The following is a 27,408-nucleotide window of genomic DNA, read 5'->3' on the forward strand; positions in this document are numbered from 1 at the left end:
AGATAGATAGGAGATAGATAGATAGGAGATAGATAGATAGATAGATAGATAGATAGGAGATAGATAGATAAATAGGAGATAGATAGATAGATAGATTACATTTCCTCCCTTAGAAATGACTTGTATGTCTTGTTACTAGATATTTCTCCCGAGTTATGAAGGTCATTACAAGGACGTCCTGTCTATAGTGATGCGGCTCTTCTCTCCGCAGGGTCAGGACTGATCCGCCTTGTTCTCTCCTCGTCAGGTCATGGGGTTCTCCCCGTACAGACACAATCACTCTGCTCCCCTGCAGCTATGTATTAATGTTTCAGTGACGCCTCCATCCATGCTCCTCGGCTGCTTTATGATTCCAGCTCTGATATACATTTCTAACCTCCTGATCATTATGAGTCTCCTGGAGGTTCTTCTCACATGATCCATGCAGAAAACCCTCGAGAGGGAAAAGTGAGAGAGAAGAGCCGGGATTACAGCTGAGAAACCAGTCTGAGGTTAATGGCTGCAGGAGAAGAGACGCCGGATCCGCGCCGAGAGGATGAGCTCAAGAGGCTTGATGAGGAATTAACATTAATTAGCATAAAATAATCAAAATCATCACAAATAGGGTTAGATAAGGCGCATTAATGACCGAGAAAGCCTCAAAGTGTAAATTACCAGCTCAGGCGAGAGATCTACAGTAATATACAGTAATAATAGAGCCGGAGAGCGTAATAACTCCTCCACCTCATCCTGATATAAACCTCATCATGGTGGGGATGTACAAAAGCCTCAAAACTACAATGCACCATGGAATAAGGGCAGAGATCCAACTACCCCGGGCAGGATCAGCTCTCTTCTTACCCAAGATAAGCTGTTCATGTGCTATTCTCCTCCTCCTCCCTTCTACTTCTCCTCCTGCTCCTCCTTTTCCTCCTCCTCCTTTCTTCTTCTCCTCCTCCGGCTCCTACTTATTTTCCTTTCTTCTCCTCCTGCTGCTCCTCTTCCTTTCTTCTTTTCCTCCTCCTCCTCCTCCTCCTCCTCCTCCCCTTCCTTTCTTCTTCTCCTCCTCCAACTCCTCCTCTTCCTTTATTTCTCCTCTTCCTCTTTTTCCTCCTGCTCCTTCTCCCCCTGCTTCCTGTTCTCTTACTTTCTTTTCCTCCTTCTCCTCTTTTCTCCTGTGTCTCCTCCTCCTGCACCTCCTCCTTTCTTCTCCTTCTCCTCTTTCTCCTCCTCTTGCACCTCATTCTTTCTTCTACTTCTTCTTCTTCTCTTCCGTCTTCTCCTGCTCATCCTCTTCCTTTCTTCTTCGTCCTCCTCCTCCTCTTTCCTCCTCCTGGACCTCCCCTCCCCCTTCTCTTTCCTCCTCTGTCTCCTCCTCCTGCACCTCCTCCTTTCCTCTCCTCCTGCGCTTCCTTTTTTCTTCTTCTCCTCCTTCTTCTCTTCCTCCTACTTCTTCTCCTGCTCATCATCTTCCTTTCTTCTTCTCCTCCCCCTCCTCTTTCCTCCTCTGTCTCCTCCTCCTGCACCTCCTCCTTTCTTCTCCTTCTCCTCCTCCTGCGCCTCCTTCTTTCTTCTTCTCCTCCTTCTCCTGCTGATCATTTGCCTTTCTTATTCTCCTCCTGTCCCTCTCACATAGACAATCATTCATTAAAGTGAAGTCTCATCACCTGTCGGCACCTGCAGCACTGGACGCAGTTTTGCTATTCTGTATGTCGCCATTCCTCATTGTCGCCCTAGGCACCTGACTTCTCTCATCCTAAATCTGCCTGTGCTGCTAACACATCAATATAGGTTACATGTGCTTATATATAAAGTTGTCTATTCTGAATTATTATCTATAGAGAACTAATGCCCATAAGTGTGCACCAAAAGATTGGGTTTCTGCCATCAGATATTTGAAGAACTCCCCCCCCCCTCTTATTCAGCACAACCCCAGAATTCACTGACACCAACAATTTAAAGGGGATCTCCAGCAGTACAAAATGTTTAACCTGTTGCTACCATATTAGTAAACATAACAAACATGTTACAAGGCTTACCTCCCCCCTCTTCCTCGGTGTCCTAATGTGGCCACTGGTTTCCCACCGCTGTCTGTAGCCGCGGTTACTTATGAGACAAGCTTGTCTCTAGAGTGACAGCCTGCTAAGCCAATCACTGATTTAGACAGTACATCGCTCTGGCCGGTGATTGGCTGAGAAGGCTGTCACTCCCAAAAGTAACCGTGGCTACAGTCAGCAGGGGACACTGGTGGAGCACAGAAAGGTAAGTATAGCATGTTTGTTGTGTTTACTAATAGGGCAGAAGCATGTTTAAAATTCTGGAGCGCTGGAGAACCCCTTTAAAGTTATATAAAAGCTCACATTTATTTCTAATAAGTTTGCAAAGTTTATAAAACAACATGGCTGCTGTATAGTTCTGGATATTGCAGGTGGCCATCATACGGATAGCAGCCAGGAGACTGGGGCAGCGGATACAGAAGGATCAGTGATGGATGAGGCCCTGACAACTATACTGCCACGTAGTAACATTTCTCTCCCCTCCACAGCATCAGGGAGCCGCAGCCTGCACATACAATCCCCAGCATGCCCACTGTCACCAGCCGCAGCTGTAATTATGGAGATTTGTTGTTCTTGCCTCTATGGCGTATTAGTCGTACATGGGGATGTGATTGGCGCAGCTTATCCATAAAGTCTCAGCATTATAGACGTTATATAATACCTGCTCCCACATCGGCCACTGAGCAGGCAGGAAATGAACAGACGACAGATTATAAATATGTGTGAAATTCATTCTGGAAAATCTGGGAAACTGCTGAGATAATGGAAACGAGAGCGACACAACGCACAGCGGAGCGACTGAGTTATCACACGCAGAAACTTCTGTCACATTCCGTGTAAAAATACAAAGACACAAAGAAAGCTCCATCCCCGGGCACAGTGAAAAATGCGAGATCCCTGCAGTCTCTGTTATAGTAGGGTGTCTAGATAGTAAAAACCATGACTAATAACTATGTGAGGGTGCAGTCACTGATACAGTATGGTGTATATATAATAACAACCATGACTAATCACTCTATGAGGGTGCAGTCACTCATACAGTATGGTGTATATATAATAACAACCATGACTAATCACTCTATGAGGGTGCAGTCACTCATACAGTATGGTGTCTATATAATAACAACCATGACTAATCACTCTATGAGGGTGCAGTCACTCATACAGTATGGTGTCTATATAATAACAACCATGACTAATCACTCTATGAGGGTGCAGTCACTCATACAGTATGGTGTCTATATAATAACAACCATGACTAATCACTCTATGAGGGTGCAGTCACTCATACAGTATGGTGTCTATATAATAACAACCAGTGACTAATAACTCTATGAGGGTGCAGTCACTCATACAGTATGGTGTCTATATAATAACAACCAGTGACTAATAACTCTATGAGGGTGCAGTCACTGATACAGTATGGTGTCTATATAATAACAACCATGACTAATCACTCTATGAGGGTGCAGTCATTGTTATAGAATGGTGTCTACATAGTAACAACCATGACTAATCACTCTATGAGGGGCAGTCACTCATACAGTATGGTGTCTATATAATAACAACCATGACTAATCACTCTATGAGGTTGCAGTCACTGATACAGTATGGTGTCTATATAATAACAACCATGACTAATCACTCTATGAGGGTGCATACACTGATACAGTATGGTGTCTATATAATAACAACCAGTGACTAATAAGTATGTGAGGGTGCAGTCACTGTTACTGTATGGTGTCTATATAATAACAACCATGACTAATCACTCTATGAGGTTGCAGTCACTGATACAGTATGGTGTCTATATAATAACAACCATGACTAATCACTCTATGAGGGTGCAGTCACTCATACAGTATGGTGTCTATATAATAACAACCATGACTAATCACTCTATGAGGTTGCAGTCACTGATACAGTATGGTGTCTATATAATAACAACCATGACTAATCACTCTATGAGGGTGCAGTCACTCATACAGTATGGTGTCTATATAATAACAACCATGACTAATCACTCTATGAGGGTGCAGTCACTCATACAGTATGGTGTCTATATAATTACAACCATGACTAATCACTCTATGAGGGTGCAGTCACTCATACAGTATGGTGTCTATATAATAACAACCATGACTAATCACTCTATGAGGTTGCAGTCACTGATACAGTATGGTGTCTATATAATAACAACCATGACTAATCACTCTATGAGGTTGCAGTCACTGATACAGTATGGTGTCTATATAATAACAACCATGACTAATAACTCTATGAGGGTGCAGTCACTGATACAGTATGGTGTCTATATAATAACAACCATGACTAATCACTCTATGAGGGTGCAGTCATTGTTATAGAATGGTGTCTACATAGTAACAACCATGACTAATCACTCTATGAGGTTGCAGTCACTAATACAGTATGGTGTCTATATAATAACAACCAGTGACTAATAAGTATGTGAGGGTGCAGTCACTGTTACTGTATGGTGTCTATATAATAACAACCATGACTAATCACTCTATGAGGGTGCATACACTGATACAGTATGGTGTCTATATAATTACAACCATGACCAATTACTCTATGAGAGTTCAGTCACTCATACAGTATGGTGTCTATATAAAAACAATGAATAACCAATCACTCCATGAGGGTGCAGTCACTGATACAGTATCTTCATAGTAACAACTGTAACTAATCACTCTATGAGGCTGCAGTGTCTGTCACAGTATGGTGCCTATATAGTAACTACAAGTGACTAATAACTCTATGAGGCTGCGGTCACTGTTACAGTATAGTGTTTACAATGTAACAACCAGTGACTAATAACTCTATGAGGCTGCAGTAACAGATACAGTATGGTCTATGTATAGTAACAACCAGTGACTAATAATTCTTTATACGGTTCCCAACCCCAGCTGACATATTTATGGGCGAGGTTACATATGGATGACCAGCCGCACACTTACCGGTTATGTTACAGTAAACACGGACAGGTCCCAGGGGGCCACTTCCATCGGCGTCGATGTAGTAGTAATCGGACGGGTAACCCTTGTGTCTGTAAGCCTCGCAGGACTCTTCATACAAGGCTGCAAAGGGGAGAGGAGGAAACAAGGTTACTATGTATATGTTACTATGTATATGTCACTATGTAAATGTCACTATGTATATGTCACTATGTATATGTCACTATGTATATGTTACTATGTATATGTCACTATGTATATGTCACTATGTATATGTCACTATGTATATGTCACTATGTATATGTTACTATGTATTTGTTACTATGTATATGTCACTATGTATATGTTACTATGTATATGTCACTATGTATATGTCACTATGTATATGTCACTATGTATATGTCAATATATAAATGTTACTATGTATATGTTACTATGTATATGTCACTATGTATATGTTACTATGTATATGTCACTATGTATATGTCAATATATAAATGTTACTATGTATATGTTACTATGTATATGTCACTATGTATATGTTACTATGTATATGTTACTATGTATTTGTTACTTATTTACTTTTCACAAAGAATTTTCAGGTTTCGCTATTTTATATCTGCAAAGATCCTGCGTAATAGTCTAATATGACCCTGTAGATGGGGGGCTGAGTCTGTCTGATGTCACCGACAGAGGAGTATGGATGATACAGAGGAGTCTGGCGGAGGGAACAGAGGAGTCTGGATGATACAGAGGGGTCAAGAAGAGGGAACAGAGGAGTCTGGATGATAAAAAGGAGTGTGGAGTTTGGAGTGTGGAGTTTGGAGGGGGCACTGGGGACTGGAGGAAGGAACAGGAGACCCTAAGGTGGGGTCTAGAGGGTACAGAGAGGTCTAGAAGAATGTGTAGAGGGGTCTGGAATGGTTAAAAGGAGCCTGGAGGGGACAGAGGGGTCTCAAGGGGATAGATGCATCTGGAGTGGACAGAGGAGTCTGCTGGGAATAGAGGGGTCTTAAGCAGGATAGAGGAGTCTAGAGAGAGAACAAAGGAATCTGGAGGTGTCGGGGGGGGGGGGGGGGGGGCTTACTCCATTCTAAAAAACCCATGAATGCTCTGCTGGAGTGAGTGTGCATGTGTGTGAGGAGGACGGGGCGGAGAGCTGGTGTGTGAGTGACAGCCATTGCTGTACGGCTCCTTATATACGGAAAACCATCAAGAATATAGAAGTATTTCCTCATTATTTTTATTCGAGCCATCTGAGCTTTTCCTCATGATGTCGTTGCCTTTGAGCCCCGAGAAGCCATTGGCGCAGTCACCGCTGGCCGGATTATTCCGAGGACCCATGAAGTGCGGGGAATGTTCTCTGCCCGGAGCCTTCTGGGATATATTGCTGATCAGGAGATTTTTACGGCTCTTCAGGTCGGATTTTAATTAAAGCAGCAGTAATTATACATTCAGCAATGACGCTGCGGACGTTCAATGCACAAACCCGAGTCGGCTGCAATGGGAAATCACTCCGCAGATGGTTACTCCTGGAGTCACCCGAGAATGTGCTAAACATCATGGAGGAGCTGGCCGCCCGTGAGCCGCGCCGCTAATGGAAAGCAGTGAGATATCAATAGAGGAAGGGGGGTCATTTATTATTTATCGGCACCATGAGGCCTCAGATTCATTGTCACGGCCTCCGAAATATTATACACTGGCTACACTGTCTGTGCCGGGACCCAGGACTACACAGAGAGCCATCAATTATTCACTCATTGATTAGTAGCCAATCTATCTGTTAGAGGCGGGGCAAATCAGGGCGAAACACGTCACTTCCTTGCAGTAATACAGCGCCATCTGGTGGTTGCCATTTAACATCAGTACAGCGCCATCTGGTGGTAGCCATTCAACATCAGTACAGCGCCATCTGGTGGTAGCCATTCAACATCAGTACAGCGCCATCTGGTGGTAGCCATTCAAGATCAGTACAGCGCCATCTGGTGGTAGGGATTAACCCTCAGTACAGCGCCGTCTGGGGGGTAGGCATTTACCATCAGTACAGCGCCATCTGGTGGTAGGGATTTACCATCAGTACAGCGCCATCTGGTGGTCAAAGTTGAAAGAAACTAAAAGATTAGTCCACTTGCTTTGCTCCATTCATGAAAATTGTTTATTTTTATTCTGGTTCATTTCCAGCAATAAATTTGTACGATATGCAGTGAGCGCCCCCTGGTGATGGATGCAGATATACAGAATTTAGTTATGTCACTGTATGTCTTTGTGAAGGTAAGCAAGGAATTTGGAGAACAATAGTTCTGACCCTATAAAGATACTTTAAAGAAAAAAAAGTTGAGATTTTTATGAATTCATTGAAATAATAAGTTAAAGTGTTAATAATCGGATGTGCACCCTCAGACAACCTGGATAATAGTTCTCTATAAATGAATAATAAAGTTGCTATGGTGGTGCTACCCAACCTGCAGCTCTCCAGTTGATGTAAAACAATAACTCCCATCATGTCCTGACAAAATGCGCAAAAACTTTCACAACTTTTACAAATCTTGCTGATGAACTCCCGCCGTCCCCCGCACCAGAGTGGTATTCCATTTTTATGGACACTACATACATCTCCAAGTGGTACTCTGAAGAAAACAGATGTTTTCACATCAGCTGGTGTCAGAAAGGTATACAGATTAGTAATTTACTTCTATCACCTGTAATTTACTTCTGTCACCTTTTCCAGGACCCATTTATCAGGACACGATGGGAGGAGTAGTTCTGTCACCTTTGTAAAACCTTTAGAACCATTGCTATTATGCAGCAGCTTTCTAAGGACCTTGTGTGGAAGTTGTGTTAGGGTACAAACACACACGGCATATACGCTGCGTATTTACTGCTGCCTGAACACAGCATCAAATCTGCTGCGTATCTGCTGTGTGTGTTTGTACCCTTATAGAGATTTGTAAATTACTTCTATTTAAAAAAATGTCCAGTCTTCAAGGACTTATCAGCTGCTATATGTCCTGCAGGAAGTGGTGTATTCTCTCCAGTCTGACACTGTGCTCTCTGCTGCCACCACTGTCCATGTCAGGAACTGTCCAGAGCAGCAGAGGTTGTCTGTGGGGATTCGCTGCTGCTCTGGACAGTTCCTGACATGGACAGAGGTGGCAGCAGAGAGCACTGTGTCAGACTGGAGAGAATACACCACCACCTGCAGGACATGCAGCAGCTGCTAAGTCCTTGAAGAATGGAGATTTTTAAATAGAACCTTCATCATGTCCTTAGAAAGCTGCTGCATAATGGTTCTAAAGGTACAACTTTTACAAAGGTGAAGGAACTACTCCTCCCATCGTGTTCTGATAAATATATCCTGAGAAAGGTGACTGAACTACTCCTCCCATCGTGCCCTGACAAAGGTGACAGAACTACTCCTCCCATTGTCCCCCGACAAAGGTGACAGAACTACTCCTCCCATCGTGCCCTGAGAAAGGTGACAGAACTACTCCTCCCATCGTGCCCTGAGAAAGGTGACTGAACTACTCCTCCCATCGTGCCCTGACAAAGGTGACAGATCTACTCCTCCCATCGTGCCCTGACAAAGGTGACAGAACTACTCCTCCCATCGTGCCCTGACAAAGGTGACAGAACTACTCCTCCCATCGTGCCCTGACAAAGGTGACTGAACTACTCCTCCCATCGTGCCCTGAGAAAGGTGACTGAACTACTCCTCCCATCGTGCCCTGACAAAGGTGACGGAACTACTCCTCCCATCGTGCCCTGAGAAAGGTGACTGAACTACTCCTCCCATCGTGCCCTGACAAAGGTGACGGAACTACTCCTCCCATCGTGCCCTGAGAAAGGTGACTGAACTACTCCTCCCATCGTGCCCTGACAAAGGTGACTGAACTACTCCTCCCATCGTGCCCTGAGAAAGGTGACTGAACTACTCCTCCCATCGTGCCCTGACAAAGGTGACGGAACTACTCCTCCCATTGTGCCCTGACAAAGGTGACAGATCTACTCCTCCCATTGTGCCCTGACAAAGGTGACAGAACTACTCCTCCCATCGTGCCCTGAGAAAGGTGACTGAACTACTCCTCCCATCGTGCCCTGAGAAAGGTGACTGAACTACTCCTCCCATCGTGCCCTGACAAAGGTGACGGAACTACTCCTCCCATCGTGCCCTGACAAAGGTGACGGAACTACTCCTCCCATCGTGCCCTGACAAAGGTGACAGAACTACTCCTCCCATGGATGATGGGATGATGGGAGTTGTAGTTTTGCAGCAGCTGGAGGGCGGCAGGTTGGGGATACTGTTCTGCAGACTGAGGATTTGGGGTTAATGTGATGATTTGGGGCTCAGTGATCCCCGATGTAATCGGCTTTATCAGGAGGATCATTCCTTCAGCCTTACCTGGCGGGGCTCTGTGATAGATCGCAGCACGAAGCGACAACCTTCCCCTCTAACAGGTTTATTAATGCTTCTAGTCACACTTATAATTAATAGCTGAAAGCTTCTTCAGATGTAAGTTCACACCCGGCGGCGGCTGCTACCTCCTCGCCACCTGCACCCCCCCATCACGTATAATTGAGTAACACTTAGCGCGGAGTTTGGTGAGGAGTGAGCACTATACCTCAAGAGCGGCGCTGTGGGGGAGAGGAGGAGGAGGAGGAGGAGTGCGCAATGAGATTTCTATATTTATTCCTTGTGAAAGTCGCAGTTAATTTATAGCAATTCCTGAAGATGATCAATTCCAATGTGAGGCGGTGCAGCTGCGTTCTGTAGGTGGCCGCAGGAACATCATCACTTTCTGAGGAAAATTATCATCGCCTTATGAAAGGTGTAATGGGCCGGGGGAAGATTTATTTACTATGGATTATCTGCTGGATGATAGGTCCCTGTCCTGTCTCTATACATCCCGCTATACTGAGCGATATATGGGGAGGAGGTACAGACCCTATAGACATAGAGCCAGCAGGGGAGGGCAGCTCTAAAGACATAGAACCATCAGGGGAGGGCGACCCTATAGACATAGAACCAGCAGGGGAGGGCAGCTCTAAAGACATAGAACCAGCAGGGGAGGGCAGCTCTAAAGACATAGAACCAGCAGGGGAGGGCGACCCTATAGACATAGAGCCAGCAGGGGAGGGCAGCTCTAAAGACATAGAACCAGCAGGGGAGGGCGACCCTATAGACATAGAACCAGCAGGGGAGGGCAGCTCTAAAGACATAGAACCAGCAGGGGAGGGCGACCCTAAAGACATAGAACCAGCAGGGGAGGGCAGCTCTAAAGACATAGAACCAGCAGGGGAGGGCAGCTCTAAAGACATAGAACCAGCAGGGGAGGGCGACCCTATAGACATAGAACCAGCAGGGGAGGGCAGCTCTAAAGACATAGAACCAGCAGGGGAGGGCAGCTCTAAAGACATAGAACCAGCAGGGGAAGGAAAAACAACATGGTGGATGAAGGAGAAGATAGGAAGGAAGGAAGGAAGGAAGGAGGGAAGGAAGGAAGGAGGGAGGGAGGAAGGAGGGAAGGAGGGAGGGAGGAAGGAGGGAGGGAGGAAGGAGATCATCATCATTTTTTTTACACTACATTACCATTGATTTCAGTTTATTTTGGTTTATACTTAATGTAAAATAAAATGTCTGGAGTAATGTATTGTTGGCGTCTTGTAAAACTCCCTCTTATTATGTCCTACCCATCCTTATGCTACATCCGCACCCTCCCCTCTCATATGGGGGGATCTCCCGCTTCGTTCTCCGGGGTCCCCACCCTCCACCATCCTCGGGGTTTATTACTGTACATCCTCAGCCACATTTATTTTCTAATACCCGAGTCTATGAACGATCATTCATTCCCCCGGAGCCTGCGCTCCATAATAGTAACAGATGGGCACCACGATGGCCAATTGTTACATAATCTGCACTGGCTCCCGCCGGCCGTATAGAGAGGTAGAGGACTACTTACAGCTATGGCAAGTGGCATCCGCGTAGCCCTTGTCCCCACAGTCGCAGTGAAATGTGCTCCAAGTCTGCGAGCATTCTCCTCCGTGTTCGCAGTAATTTGGCAGGCATCTATTGGAAACAAGAAGTCCACAGAGTGTGATTTGCGAGTGTCACCGAGCAGCTGAGGACGGGATGTGGAGATGACGCCAATGATGTTGACAGTTAATTAGCTGTGGAGACTGAAAGAGATCTGAGCAAATCAATAATTTCAAATGGTGGATACTCAGAAAATTGATGAACCAGATACGCAAAATTACTAAACAAAAGTCAACCACTCTCTCAAAGAGACTCGCCTCAGACTCAATTACAAATGGATTTTTTTTTGTAATGCCAGTGAAATAACAAACCTCAGAGAGAAAGTGCCGGAACTTGCTGGATGGTTTTAGGGACATTTGCATAACAAAAAACTTGCCTGGAATACATACATTCTAATTAGTCTGAAACTTCACAGAATCGGTGGCGGCTGCTGCGATGTCTGACCAATAACTAATACCGGTTCCTGGGGGAGGAAAGGGGGTCTGTGTGATAAGTATATGGGATATAAGTCACGTAGAGGAAGGACTAGGGACTACAGAGGCCAAACATGAAGCTTCAGGCCTGGGAAGGGGGGTCTGCGTGATGAGTATATAGGATATAAGTCACGTAGAGGAAGGACTAGGGACTACAGAGGCCAAACATGAAGCTTCAGGCCTGGGAAGGGGGGTCTGCGTGATGAGTATATAGGATATAAGTCACGTAGAGGAAGGACTAGGGACTACAGAGGCCAAACATGAAGCTTCAGGCCTGGGAAGGGGGTCTGTGTGATCAGTATATAGGATATAAGTCACGTAGAGGAAGGACTAGGGACTACAGAGGCCAAACATGAAGCTTCAGGCCTGGGAAGGGGGTCTGTGTGATCAGTATATAGGATATAAGTCACGTAGAGGAAGGACTAGGGACTACAGAGGCCAAACATGAAGCTTCAGGCCTGGGAAGGGGGTCTGTGTGATCAGTATATAGGATAAAAGTCACGTAGAGGAAGGACGAGGGACTACAGAGGCCAAACATGAAGGTTCAGGCCTGGGAAGGGGGTCTGTGTGATCAGTATAGAGGATATACATGGTGTACAGGGAGGATGAGGGGCTACAGAGGCCAAACATGAAGCGTCAGGCCCGGCAAGGGGGTCTATGTGATCAGTATATAGGATATACATGGTGTACAGGGGGGATGAGGGGCTACAGAGGCCAAACATGAAGCGTCAGGCCCGGCAAGGGGGTCTATGTGATCAGTATATAGGATATACGTGGTGTACAGGGGGGATGAGGGGCTACAGAGGCCTGCTACCTATATTTACCATTTCGTACCATTCATTTCTTTCTCTGTACCTGTCCGTTCTCCATACACGTATCTTTAGTAAATTCTCGTATTCCACATAAAATAACAATCCTGGAGCTTCTTTCTTAGTGTTTGGGTAATTTTTTTTTTATTCCTTCTAGAACACTTTAATACATTGACAAGTGGGTGTTACAATTTGGAGGCGTGTCTTGCACAGTGTGACACCCAATCAATGCTGCCAGGGCCAAACAGTGAAGGGACACACCCCTTTGACAGGGAGAACTACTGAAATAGCTGATATAACTCAGGTCCCAGATGTTTAACCACTTAGATGCCATAGTCAATAGTAACTTCGGCATCTAAGAGGTCAGACAGATGAGGGGGCGCTCACTGTCACCTGACCCTACCCTGGAGATGCCACTGGGGGTCCCTAATAGAGGGGGGATAGAGGGCAATAGAGGGGAATGTAGGAGGATAGAGGGCAATAGAGGGGGATAGAGGGCAATAGAGGGGGATAGAGGGCAATAGAGGGGAATAGAGGGGAATGGAGGAGGATAGAGGGCAATAGAGGGGAATGGAGGAGGATAGAGGGGAATAGAGGGGGATAGAGGGGAATAGAGGGGAATGTAGGAGGATAGAGGGGAATAGAGGGGAATGTAGGAGGATAGAGGGGAATAGAGGGGAATAGAGGGGAATAGAGGGGAATGTAGGAGGATAGAGGGGAATAGAGGGGAATAGAGGGGAATGGAGGAGGATAGAGGTGGATAGATGGGAATGGAGGAGGATAGAGGGGGATTGAGGGGAATACAGGGGGATAGATGGGAATAGAGGGGGATAGAGGGGTATAGAGGGGAATGAAGGAGGATAGAGGACAATAGAGGGAAATGGAGGGGGATAGAGGGGAATAGAGGGGAATGGAGGAGGATAGAGGGGAATAGAGGGGAATGGAGGAGGATAGAGGGGAATAGAGGGGAATGGAGGAGGATAGAGGGGAATAGAGGGGGATAGATGGGAATGGAGGGGGATAGAGGGCAATAGAGGGGAATGGAGGAGGAGGAGGATAGAGGGGAATAGAGGGGATATAGGGCAATAGAGGGGGAGGAGGAGGATAGAGGGGAATGAAGGAGGATAGAGGAGGATAAAGGGAAATGGAGGGGGTAGAGGGAAAGGAAGGGGAAGGAGGAGAAGGATAGAGTAGAATTGAGGGGGATAGAGGGGAATGGAGGGGATAGACGGCAATAGAGGGGGAGGAGGGGATTGAGGGAATAGAGGGGATGGAGTGGAGGAGGGGGAAAAGGGTGATGGAGGATAGAGGGGGAGGAGGATAGAGGAGGATAGAAAGGGAAGAGGATGGAGAGGGATAGAAGAGAATAGAGCGGGAGGAGGGGAAAGGGGGCGGTGGGGGAGGATGGAGGGAGATGGGGGATGGAGGATCGATGATAGAGGTGGAGGAGGAGGATGGAGGGGAATAGATGAGGATAGAGAGGAAGTAGAATGGAGGGTAATAGAGGGGAGGAGGGGGATAGAGGGTGATGGAGGAGGATAGAGGGGAATAGAGGGGAAGACCATAGAAGAGATAGAAAGAGAAAAGCTCTATCGCACCATCCGTTACTTTTAGGTTTATAGGGAAAGGAGGGTGGGTAAAGGTTGGTGGCACAGGTGGATTTGTAAAGGTGGTGGGAGTGGGATGGTATGGGTGAATGGGTAGAGGTGAGTTGGTACAGGTAGGTGGGTGGATACAGGTAAGTTGTATAGGTGAACTTGTACAGGTGGTGGGTACAGGTAAGTATAGGTGGCTTCTAATAGGTAGGTTGGTATAGGTGGGTGGGTATAGGTTAGTTGTATATGTGGATTTGTACAGGTTGATCGGTATAAGTGTGTTTGTACAGGTGGGTCAGAACAGGTAAATATAGGTGGGTTTGTACAGGTGGGTGGGTACAGGTGGGTTAGTATAGGTTGGTTGATACAGATGGGTATAGGTGGGTTGGTATAGGTGGGTTTGAACAAGTGGGTGGATACAGGTGGGTATAGATGGCTTGGTACAGGTAAGTATAGGTGGATTTGTACAGGTGGGTATAGGTGGGAGATACGTATGGGTTGGTATAGGTGGGTATAGGTAGGTGGGTCCAGGTGGGGGATACGGGTGGGTTTGTACAGGTGGGTATGGGTGGGTTGGTATGGGTGGGTATAGGTGGGTTTGTACAGGTATTTGGATACAGGTGGTTTGGTATAGGTGGGGGATAAAGGTGGGTTGGTATAGGTGGGTATAGGTAGGTGGGTCCAGGTGTGGGATACGGGTGGGTTAGTATAGGTGGGTATAGGTAGGTGGGTCCAGGTGTGGGATACGGGTGGGTGGGTATAGGTGGGTATAGGTGGGTTTGTACAGGTGAGTGGATACAGGTGGTTTCATATAGGTAGGGGATACGGGTGGGTTGGTATACGTGGGTATAGGTAGGTGGGTCCAGGTGGAGGATACGGGTGGGTTAGTATAGGTGGGTATAGGTAGGTGAGTCCAGGTGGGGGATACGGGTAGGTTAGTATAGGTGGGTATAAGTAGGTGAGTCCAGGTGGGGGATACGGGTGGGTTAGTATAGGTGGGTATAGGTAGGTGAGTCCAGGTGGGGGGATACGGGTGGACTGGTACAGGTGGGTATAGGTAGGTCGGTCCAGATGGGCCTCTGTGCCCCTTCAGTAAATTTTCGTAGATTCTTCAGGTGCTGATTGAACTGAATCACAGGAACAATTTGTAATAAACAAAACCTCTAATAATAAATCTCCGGCACCAACAGAAATGGTGACAGAGCGGAATAAAATGGCGCTTGAATCCTTCTTTTCATTTGGTTTTAAACAAAAAGGGGTTTATTATTATTTTTATTATTATTTTTAGTTTTTTTTCCTGTGGATTTCACCATTCACAGGAAGCGTTCAATCAGACGTCTATTCAGCCAGAATCCTATATCCACAAGCGGCTCATTAGGTTCCATTCACTGACAGGACCAGAATGGGCCGGGGGATAGAACGGGGTTCTCGCTGAATCCGTCCGTCTGACAACATTTCTTCCAGTTCTCTATTTATTCAGCTGCAAATGTGAAATAATAGTAAGAGACGTCCAGTGAAAAGTCAGTGATAACTATAGGAATCCCAATGGAGGACCACCCCAGCGTGAGACAAGTGTCGGCTATGACCACAATACATAAATAATATACTATATCCATAGAAGTATACAACCCCCAGCATGACACAAGTGCCGGCTATGACCACAATACAAATCTATTATACTACTAGAACACTACAACCCCCAGCATGACACAAGTGCCAGCCATGACCAGAATACAAATCTTTTATACTATATCCATAGAAGACTACAACCCCCAACATGCACATAAACATAACACAATTCTACTATACCTCATACAAAGAACACTACAACCCCCAACAGAACCCTCTGAAATTAGGAAACAGAATAGTAGAGATGGGGCCTAAGAAGTGGGAGAGTAAAGAAGATAAAACAGAGGAATATGGAAAGAAGATGCAGTAAAAGGGCGATGAAACTGAAGAAGGAGAAAGGATAAAAAATTAAAAGAAGAGAAAGAAAGGAACGGATGGAAATGGAGCAAAGTGATGGAGGAGGCAGGGAAAGGGAAGAGGAAGAGGGAGGAAAAGAATAGAAAGAGAAGGAAGAGAAGAAAAAGGAGGAGCAGGAAGGAGAAGACGGGGGAAGAGAAGAAAGAGGAGGAGGAGGAGGAGGAAGAGAAGAAAGAGAAGAGGAGGAGGAAGAGGAGAATAAGGAGGAAGAGGACAAAAGGGAGGAGCAGGAGGAAGAGGGGAAAAAGGAGGAGGAGGAAGAGGAGAAAAAGGAGGAGGAGGGGGGAGAGGAGAAGGGAAGGAAGAAGGGAAAAATGAGAAGAAAAAATGGAAATAAACGAGAAAGCAAAGGAAGCAGGGGCCAGGAGAAGGGTCGGGATGTGGGCTTGCCGAATACCTATAGGATGAATACTAAATTGGGGAATACTATCTATGGAGGCCTAACTACCAGGGAGATGTCTACATGGGGTGCGGCTACCTACAAGCGGCTTACATACTTGGGGGATAATATTAATCCAGAGGGGCAACTGCCTGGGGGGGGGGGGGGGGACTTCCTGCATGGGGGTTATTGATACCCACACAGGGGATACCTAGGTTGGGGATACTTACTTGGGGGAAGCAGCTACCACAGGGACTATCTACTAGGGAGATACCTGCATGAGCGTTACTACATTGCAGATATGCTTTACTAAGGGGTTAACTACCAGGGGGGGATACTAAAAACTGGGGGAGCTTGTATGGAAGCCCAAAGGTAACAACCTAATGTATGGAAGCCCAGAGGTGGGGCAGCTACTAAATGGGGGCACAGAGTGGCCTAACTACTATATGGAGGCCCAAAGGTAGCTAACTAGTGTATGGAAGCCCAGAGATGGGATAGCTACTAAATGGAGGCACAGAGGGGACCTAACTACTATATGAAAGCCCAGAGTGGCCTAACTACTATATGGAGGCCCAAAGGTAGCTAACATGGAAGCCCAGAGGGGCCTAATTACTATATGGAAGCCCAGAGGTAGCTAACTACTGTATGGAAGCCCAGAGGGGCCTAATTACTATATGGAAGCCCAAAGGTAGCTAACTACTGTATGGAAGCTCAGAACGGGGATAGCTACTAAATGGGGGCACAGAGGGGACCTAACTACTATATGAAAACCCATAGGGGCCTAACTATTATTCGTGCTGGAGACAGGAACCTAAAATGTTTCTCTGTCAGATTCTGAGATAAGAGTCACGGCCCACGCTAGATGAAAAAGAAAGAGAAAAGTGAGTGACTGCAATCAGAGACAACGTCACCCCTGAGTCACTGGATATAAGTCACTTTCAAATTCCAGGTCATGTAAACATCTGTATGTGTATATATGTATGCTAAAAAAAATAATAAAAAACTCCATCAACATGATTACACACACACACATATATATATATATATATATATATATATATATATATATATATACAGACACATGTGGGCGGGATGTGATCGCCTCTCTGTAATTTGCCTCGGGCTGCCAAGCAGCTTTATTCAACTCTGAATAAGAAGAAAAAAGGATGAGAGGAGAGGAGAAGAGAGAAAGGTAAAGGAAGAGAGGAAGGGAAGGAAAAGATAGGGGAGGAAGAAGGACAACTAAAGAGGAGGAAGAATATTTTTTCAATGGAATTAAGTAGGAAAAACTCTGGAATAACTTATAGTTTTCGCCTCTTATTTGGTTTTCCCATCTGGTGAATTATTGTGCTTCTCTGTCTTATATCGGGGTGACGTCTGATGAGGCCGCCGGTCACAGCCGCAAATCATCTACTCATATACATCCCCATATTCTCTCTATATACATCCCTATATCCTCTCTACTCATATACATCCCCATATTCTCTCTATATACATCCCTATATCCTCTCTACTCATATAAATCCCTATATCCTCTCTATATACATCCCTATATCCTCTCTATTCATATACATCCCTATATCCTCTCTACTCATATACATCCCTATATCCTCTCTATTCATATACATCCCTATATCCTCTCTATATACATCCCTATATCCTCTCTATATACATCCCTATATCCTCTCTACTCATATACATCCCTATATCCTATCTATTCATATACATCCCTATATCCTCTCTATTCATATACATCCCTATATCCTCTCTATATACATCCCTATATCCTCTCTATTCATATACATCCCTATATCCTCTCTATATACATCCCTATATCCTCTCTACTCATATACATCCCTATATCCTCTCTATTCATATACATCCCTATATCCTATCTATTCATATACATCCCTATATCCTCTCTATTCATATACATCCCTATATCCTCCCTATTCATATACAACCCTATATCCTCTCTACTCATATACATCCCCATATTCTCTCTATATACATCCCTATATCCTCTCTACTCATATAAATCCCTATATCCTCTCTATATACATCCCTATATCCTCTCTATTCATATACATCCCTATATCCTCTCTATATACATCCCTATATCCTACCTATTCATATAGATCCCTATATCCTCTCTTCTCATATACATCCCTATATCCTCTCTATATAGATCCCTATATCCTCTCTATATACATCCCTATATCCTCTCTATTCATATACATCCCTATATCCTCTCTATATACATCCCTATATCCTCTCTACTCATATAGATCCCTAAATCCTCTCTACTCATATACATCCCTATATCCTCCCTATTCATATAGATCCCTCTATCCTCTCTCTCTCTCTCTCTCTGATATATATATATATATATATATATATATATATATATATATATCCTCTCTATGCACATAGGTCTCTTCTCACATACACCCAGATACACGTGGAGCGCTGAGAATAGGAATTACCTGTCCTTAATGGCGCATATATCAATCTGCAGATCGGTGAAGTTCCCCAGGGCGCCGCGCTGCACAGCGATCAGGTCCTTGGGCTGATTATCAATGAAGATGAGCCTCATGCATCCTTGGAATGAGGAGATGGGATTTGTACAGGAGGAATCGGCCAGCGGGTCCGGGCATCCTGCTCAGGGAGACACAGACGCAGCTAATCACATTTGGGATAAGGCATTTCTTTTTTATGAGCCTTATTGATGGACGACCCTGAGGTCTCAGACCGTCTCACTATCCTCGGGTCTCCTTTATTACATAAGCTTTGTCATAAACTCCAAGGTTATGAAAGAAATGAAGATGGCAGATGGGGAGAGGCGTCCCATTCCGGTCTTCTCCTCTGCTGCAGCCATTATCACAGCTCCCCACAATCTGCTTCTCTTTTATATTTTTGGTTTATTTGATTTTCTAAAGAGTCAAAATGTGGGGCTATATTAACACCCAGGTGACACCTCCAACCCAGCAATCCTGACTGTATATGGCTGACAGGGTGCAGCTCTTATATTGTACACTGTAAATTATAAACAATGTCCGTCTGTCTCTATCATAACTGAACATCTCACCTCCAAAGTAATACTGGTGGCCGGTGGAGATCTGCACTGGGAGGGTGGCGTGGACGGATGAGGCCGCCCCGTTATCCAGGGTCAATGAGAAGCGATGTCTTCTTGCATTGATGGTCACTGAGTGCCATAGGCCGTCATTTAAAGCGCTGCCTGGAAAATAAATAGTAGGTTACTCCTGGAGGTTTTATATATGCTGAATAAGATATAAGAAGAAGATAGGAAATACATGAGCACTCACTGAGTCTGAGCACTCTACTACTGTGTGTCTGAGCACTCTACTACTGTGTGTCTGAGCACTCTACTACTGTGTGTCTGAGCACTCTACTACTGTGTGTCTGAGCACTCTACTACTGTGTGTCTGAGCACTCTACTACTGTGTGTCTGAGCACTCTACTACTGTGTGTCTGAGCACTCTACTACTGTGTGTCTGAGCACTCTACTACTGTGTGTCTGAGCACTCTACTACTGTGTGTCTGAGCACTCTACTACTGTGTGTCTGAGCACTCTACTACTGTGTGTCTGAGCACTCTACTACTGTGTGTCTGAGCACTCTACTACTGTGTGTCTGAGCACTCTACTACTGTGTGTCTGAGAACTCTACTACTGTGTGTCTGAGCACTCTACTACTGTGTGTCTGAGCACTCTACTACTGTGTGTCTGAGCACTCTACTACTGTGTGTCTGAGAACTCTACTACTGTGTGTCTGAGCACTCTACTACTGTGTGGCTTATATCCCCTGTGCTGATACCTGATGAACTGATTATAATTATATCACCTGTGCTAATACCTGATGCACTGACTATAATTATATCACCTGTGCTGATACCTGATGCACTGACTATAATTATATCACCTGTGCTGATACCTGATGCACTGACTATAATTATATCACCTGTGCTGATACCTGATGCACCGAGAGGATAGATAGATAGATAGATAGGAGATAGATAGATAGATAGATAGGAAGATAGATAGATAGATAGATAGGAAGATAGATAGATAAATAGATAGATAGGAGATAGATAGATAGATAGATAGGAGATAGATAGATAAATAGATAGATAGGAGATAGATAGATAGATAGATAGATAGGAGATAGATAGATGGGAGATAGATAGATAGATAGACAGGAGATAGATAGATAGATAGATAGATAGATAGATAGATAGATAGATAGATAGATAGATAGGTAGGAGATAGATAGATAGATAGACAGGAGATAGATAGATAGATAGATAGATAGATAGATAGATAGATAGATAGGTAGGAGATAGATAGATAGATAGATAGATAGATAGGAGATAGATAGATAGATAGATAGACAGATAGATAGATAGATAGATAGAAGATAGATAGATAGATAGATAGGAGATAGATAGATAGATAGATAGGAGATAGATAGATAGGAGATAGATAGATAGATAGATAGATAGATAGATAGATAGGAGATAGATAGGAGATAGATAGGAGATAGATAGGAGATAGATAGATAGATAGATAGATAGATAGATAGATAGATAGATAGATAGATAGGAGATAGATAGATAGGAGATAGATAGATAGATAGATAGATAGATAGATAGATAGATAGGAGGTAGATAGATAGTCAAGTCGTGGTCTCTACTTCCCACAGGCACCCAATACACCTTGGGTGGTGCTGCTCCAAGATTCAAATTATCTAGATAGATAGATAGAGAGTAGTTGGATGGATGGGTATTAGATATAATATCCTCAGTGTCTGCGCTCGTCCTATACGTCTCTCGGTCAGTGACTGCTGCTATTATTGTCTCTTCTGACCTTATATTTCCTCCCCAGTCACCCTGACTATTATAATGTAACACAATCAGGTATCCGGGGATTCCTGCGCCTGTAGTGTCACCAGTCAGGTGGATTTCCTTGGAGAAATCTTGTCATGAGCTGAGAATCTCAGGAGTCTCAGATGTGCAATATATTATGTAATGTGTATACATGAGCGGGAGGCCGGGATGGTGGACGCCGCTCCCCTATAGCTGGATATTAGATAATGTGACCCTATATTATATACTGGACATGTATGATAGTAATAATATATACTGGATATTAGATAATGTGACCCTATATTATATACTGGACATGTATGATAGTAATAATATATACTGGATATTAAATAATGTGACCCTATATTATATACTGGACATGTATGATAGTAATAATATATACTGGATATTAGATAATGTGACCCTATATTATATACTGGACATGTATGATAGTAATAATATATACTGGATATTAGATAATGTGACCCTATATTATATACTGGACATGTATGATAGTAATAATATATACTGGATATTAGATAATGTGACCCTATATTATATACTGGACATGTATGATAGTAATAATATATACTGGATATTAGATAATGTGACCCTATATTATATACTGGACATGTATGATAGTAATAATATATACTGGATATTAGATAATGTGACCCTATATTATATACTGGACATGTATGATAGTAATAATATATACTGGATATTAAATAATGTGACCCTATATTATATACTGGACATGTATGATAGTAATAATATATACTGGATATTAGAAGCATTTTCTCCTCTGTGAATACCAGTTATTATTTGGCCCCATGTTTTTTGTGTGTTTTTTTGTTTTTTACCATGGGCAGCAGTTTCTTAACCCTTGACTTAACCCTTTCTGGACCAGGCTAATTTCCGTTTTTGCGTTTTCGTTTTTCCTCCTTGTGCTTAAAAGGCCATAGCAGTTGCATTTTTACACCTGCAGACCCACATGAGCCCTTATTTTTTACGTCACTAATTGTACTTTGCAATGACAGGCTGAGTTTTTGCATAAAATATGCTGCGAAACCAGAAAAAAATTAAATGTGCAGGAAAATTGAAAAAAAACAACAAAACGCTATTCTTTTTCTTTGGGGGGATTCGATTTTACGCCGTGTGTCCTATGGAAAAACTGACATATTATATATGTTCCTCAAGTCGTTACAATTACAACGATATATATCATGTATAACTTTCATTGTATCTGATGGCCTGTAAAAAATTCAAACCATTGTTAACAAATATACGTTCCTTAAAACCGCTCCATTCCCAGGCTTATAGCTCTTTTATCCTTTGGTCTATGGGGCTGTGTCAGGTGTCATTCTTTGCGCCATGGTGCGTTCTTTCTATCGGTACCTTGATTGCGCATATACGACTTTTTGATCGCTTTTTATTACAATTTTTCTCAATTTGATGCGACCAAAAATGCACAATTTTGCACTTTGGGATTTTTTGCCACTTACGCCGTTTACCGTGCGAGATCGGGAATGTGATTAATTAATAGTTCGGGCGATTACGGACGCGGCGATACCAAACATGTTTATTTATTTATTTTTATTTATAAAATGGGAAAAGGGGGGTGATTCACACTTTTATTAGGGGAGGGGGCTTTTAACACTTTTTTTTTTTTAACTCATATACTAGAAGCCCCCCTGGGGTTAGGGTTATTCCCCCTGGGGTTAGGGTTATTCCCCCCACTGGGGTTAGGGTTATTCCCCCCACTGGGGTTAGGGTTATCCCCCCCCCCTGGGGTTAGGGTTATTCCCCCCTGGGGTTAGGGTTATTCCCCCCTGGGGTTAGGGTTATTTCTCCCTGGGGTTAGGGTTATTCCCCCTAGGGGGCTTCTAGTATATACACTCTGATCTCTCATAGAGATCTATGCTGTATAGATATACAACATAGATCGATGAGATCAGTGGCTGCTGCATCCAAAAGCAATAGAATGCCGAGCCAGGATCAGCTCCATTACGGCGCAGACCCCGGCCGGCACCAGACGCGGAGATCGCTCCTCCATGACAACGTCACGGGGGGCGATCTCCCCACAAGACCACCAGGGAACAGCTGCAGTAAGTCTTCAGATGCAGCTGTCAACTTTCACAGCTGCATCTAAAGACTTAATTAGCGGGCACGGCGATCTGACCGTGCCCGCTAATAGCCGTGGTCCCCGGATACATGCCATACCCGGGACTGCGGCGGTTCAGAGTGGGGTCGCCGCGCGGCCCCGCTCTGAACTCCCCCACCCGCACGAGGACGTACAGTTACATCGTGGTGCGGGAAGGGGTTAAAGGGGTTCTCCAGCATTAGAAAAACATGTCCGCTTTCTTACAGAGACAGCATTGCTCTTGTCTCCAGTTTGGGTGCAGGTTTTGTAACTCAGTTCCATTGAAGTGAATGGAGCTTAAACTCTATGCAAAACAAAAATAAAATTGCAGGCGTAGTAGTTCTAGGTTACCCAAGTCCCCCTGGCAATTTCTGCTGTGATCCTTTACATTTTGGGGCCACTGTGGACGTTTTTCTTTTCACCCATCTTTTCTTTACTTCCTGGTTTGGATTATTTAAGTGCAGGACCTGCTAAACTACATGGACCAGCAATCTCTGTGTGCTGGAGCCCCGCCCCCTCCCACTGCACCTACTGCTTGTAACTCCTCCCACATTTCCTCCCCCCATGCTGTAACAGGATAGAAGCCGCAAGCACAGGCAGTCAGCTCTCCTGCATTGTATATATACAGTATCTATGGAGGAGAGCTGACTGACACGGAGTGATGTCCCTGCATGCATATGACTGACACGGAGTGATGTCCCTGCATGTATATGACTGCCACTGAGTGATGTCCCTGCATGTATATGACTGCCACTGAGTAATGTCCCTGCATGTGTATGACTGCCACTGAGTGATGTCCCTGCATGTATATGACTGCCACTGAGCTCCAGTGATGTCCCTGCATGTATATGACTGCCACTGAGTGATGTCCCTGCATGTATATGACTGCCACTGAGTGATGTCCCTGCATGTATATGACTGCCACTGAGTGATGTCCCTGCATGTATATGACTGCCACTGAGTGATGTCCCTGCATGTATATAACTGCCACTGAGTAATGTCCCTGCATGTATATGACTGCCACTGAGTGATGTCCCTGCATGTATATGACTGCCACTGAGCTCCAGTGATGTCCCTGCATGTATATGACTGCCACTGAGTGATGTCCCTGCATGTATATAACTGCCACTGAGTGATGTTCCTGCATGTATATAACTGCTACTGAGTGATGTCCCTGCATGTATATAACTGCCACTGAGTGATGTCCCTGCATGTATATGACTGACACTGAGTGATGTCCCTGCATGTATATAACTGACACTGAGTGATGTCCCTGCATGTATATACAAGCTCTGCTGGATGGGGGAGGTGATGAGGGGAGTATCATCCATTTCTTTTCCACAGAACACTGCACTATTAGGCCGCAGGGTCAGTTTCTGTGATTCTATTGGCTCTGAGGGACCATGTGATGAAGGTCCTGAAGTATCATTGGCTAGAAAGGAACATGTGACCCTGAGTGTAACAAACTAAAAGGACTCTCTCACTGCCAGGACCTCCCAGAGCTATGTCGCCTTCTGTGATTGGCACAAAATGGAGGACAGTAACATGTATGTGACAACAGAATTGTTTAGAACTACAGGACTTCCTGTGCAGCTATAGGGGGGGTCAAAGTCAGGGAAAACGACCAGACCAGAACTGGAAGCACATGGGGGGTAAGTATAACTATGGGAAAAAAACAGAAAGGAAGAAAAAAGTTTAACACTGGACAATCCCTTTAATTGCAAACCGCACCTGACCCGGAGAGGGGTGCTGTCTCTGGAAGAAAGCGGCCATGTTTTTGTAGCACTGGAGAACCCCTTTAACTGCACTTCATGTTTGCAAGCTGTGTCACAGATGAAAGGGATCATCACCCCCAGAGGGACACGGTCCGAGGAGACACAGGAAACATTATCAATAGTCAGAAAATCATCAGGGACTTTTCCCCAGAGGAAGTGATTGAAGCTGCAGGATTTCCTAGTCATTTGCATGGGACTGCAGCTTCATCTTTCTTGTTTAGATTGTCTATTTTTTGTAAACCATATGTCTTGCTTCAGAATGACTCCAGAGGTTTGATGCGATTCGTCTCACATGAGTGAGGAGAGAACCAGACTTGTTTCATCATTTCCCGCAGCTGCAGAGCCGCTGACGCTGATGGTTGTTGTTTCTTTATTCTTATTTTTATTTTTATTTTTTTGTCTTTTTCTGTTTTTCTTCTGAAACGTGCTCCTGGGTAATAATTCTCATTGTAGAGATGGATACGTGATCTACATAGTATTATAGTAGTTATATTCCTGTATATAGGAGAAGTATTATAGTAGTATATTCCTGTATATAGGAGCAGTATTATAGTAGTTATATCCCTGTATATAGGAGCAGTATTATAGTAGTTATATCCCTATATATAGGAGCAGTATTATAGTAGTATATTCCTGTATATAGGAGCAGTATTATAGTAGTTATATTCCTGTATATAGGAGCAGTATTATAGTAGTTATATTCCTGTATATAGGGAGCAGTATTATAGCAGTATATTCCTGTATATAGGAGCAGTATTATAGTAGTATATTCCTGTATATAGGAGCAGTATTATAGTAGTTATATCCCTGTATATAGGAGCAGTATTATAGTAGTTATATTCCTGTATATAGGAGCAGTATTATAGTAGTTATATTCCTGTATATAGGAGCAGTATTATTGTAGTTATATCCCTGTATATAGGAGCAGTATTATAGTAGTATATTCTTGTATATAGGAGCAGTATTATAGTAGTTATATTCCTGTATATAGGAGCAGTATTATAGTAGTTATGGTTCAGGGAAGAAAGAGAGTGCTGCATCTCACACCTATGGCTGATACTAGTACCTCTCGGCTGCATAAAAAACATCAGAATTCTGTATGTGAATTGATCAAGCCACACTGCCCCATGTACCTCGTGCAGGTATCTGATACACATGGGTCCCTACACTAAGTCCACACTGTGCCGGTCAGTGACCACCACCCCCGCAGGCGTGCACAGTCAGGGAAGGGAGGCCATGGAACGGCCCTGTAACCCCCATGCCACAGGACCAGTCCCAAAAATGCCACACCAAAACCCAGCCAGCACCACCGGCGGAGGAAGCTGCCCCCAAACAGCACAAGTCTGGATAAGGTATTGCACTCACCATAGCTATCAAAGATAGAATGGGACAGACAGGAGGGATTAAAACCATGAGCACTCAGGTGTCTCCTGCTAATTGCGGTCATGTGGGTCTCACCAGGAGGAGTGCAAAACACGGAGAAAAGAGAGAAACAAAATACGGTTCAGGGAAGAAAGAGAGTGCTGCATCTCACACCTATGGCTGATACTAGTACCTCTCGGCTGCATAAAAAACATCAGAATTCTGTATGTGAATTGATCAAGCCACACTGCCCCATGTACCTCGTGCAGGTATCTGATACACATGGGTCCCTACACTAAGTCCACACTGTGCCGGTCAGTGACCACCACCCCCGCAGGCGTGCACAGTCAGGGAAGGGAGGCCATGGAACGGCCCTGTAACCCCCATGCCACAGGACCAGTCCCAAAAATGCCACACCAAAACCCAGCCAGCACCACCGGCGGAGGAAGCTGCCCCCAAACAGCACAAGTCTGGATAAGGTATTGCACTCACCATAGCTATCAAAGATAGAATGGGACAGACAGGAGGGATTAAAACCATGAGCACTCAGGTGTCTCCTGCTAATTGCGGTCATGTGGGTCTCACCAGGAGGAGTGCAAAACACGGAGAAAAGAGAGAAACAAAATACGGTTCAGGGAAGAAAGAGAGTGCTGCATCTCACACCTATGGCTGATACTAGTACCTCTCGGCTGCATAAAAAACATCAGAATTCTGTATGTGAATTGATCAAGCCACACTGCCCCATGTACCTCGTGCAGGTATCTGATACACATGGGTCCCTACACTAAGTCCACACTGTGCCGGTCAGTGACCACCACCCCCGCAGGCGTGCACAGTCAGGGAAGGGAGGCCATGGAACGGCCCTGTAACCCCCATGCCACAGGACCAGTCCCAAAAATGCCACACCAAAACCCAGCCAGCACCACCGGCGGAGGAAGCTGCCCCCAAACAGCACAA

The 27,408-nt window shown here is 44.6% G+C and overlaps 1 protein-coding gene across 1 annotated transcript in view; it reads right to left on the reverse strand.

The window, feature by feature from the left end:
• The window catches only part of CNTNAP5 (contactin associated protein family member 5), a 334,380-nt gene that overhangs the window by 100,191 nt on the left and 206,781 nt on the right, over positions 1–27,408 (reverse strand). The window contains exons 9-12 of the mRNA XM_069982421.1: positions 19,376–19,525; positions 18,774–18,945; positions 10,972–11,078; positions 5,018–5,137 (exon numbers count right to left, since the gene is read on the reverse strand). Of these exons, the coding sequence (XP_069838522.1) occupies positions 5,018–5,137; positions 10,972–11,078; positions 18,774–18,945; positions 19,376–19,525 (549 nt within the window). The remainder of the gene's footprint in view (positions 1–5,017; positions 5,138–10,971; positions 11,079–18,773; positions 18,946–19,375; positions 19,526–27,408) is intronic.

This window comes from Dendropsophus ebraccatus, chromosome 9 (genome assembly GCF_027789765.1).
Source record: "Dendropsophus ebraccatus isolate aDenEbr1 chromosome 9, aDenEbr1.pat, whole genome shotgun sequence".
In the NCBI taxonomy this organism is placed as follows: Eukaryota; Metazoa; Chordata; class Amphibia; order Anura; family Hylidae; genus Dendropsophus; species Dendropsophus ebraccatus.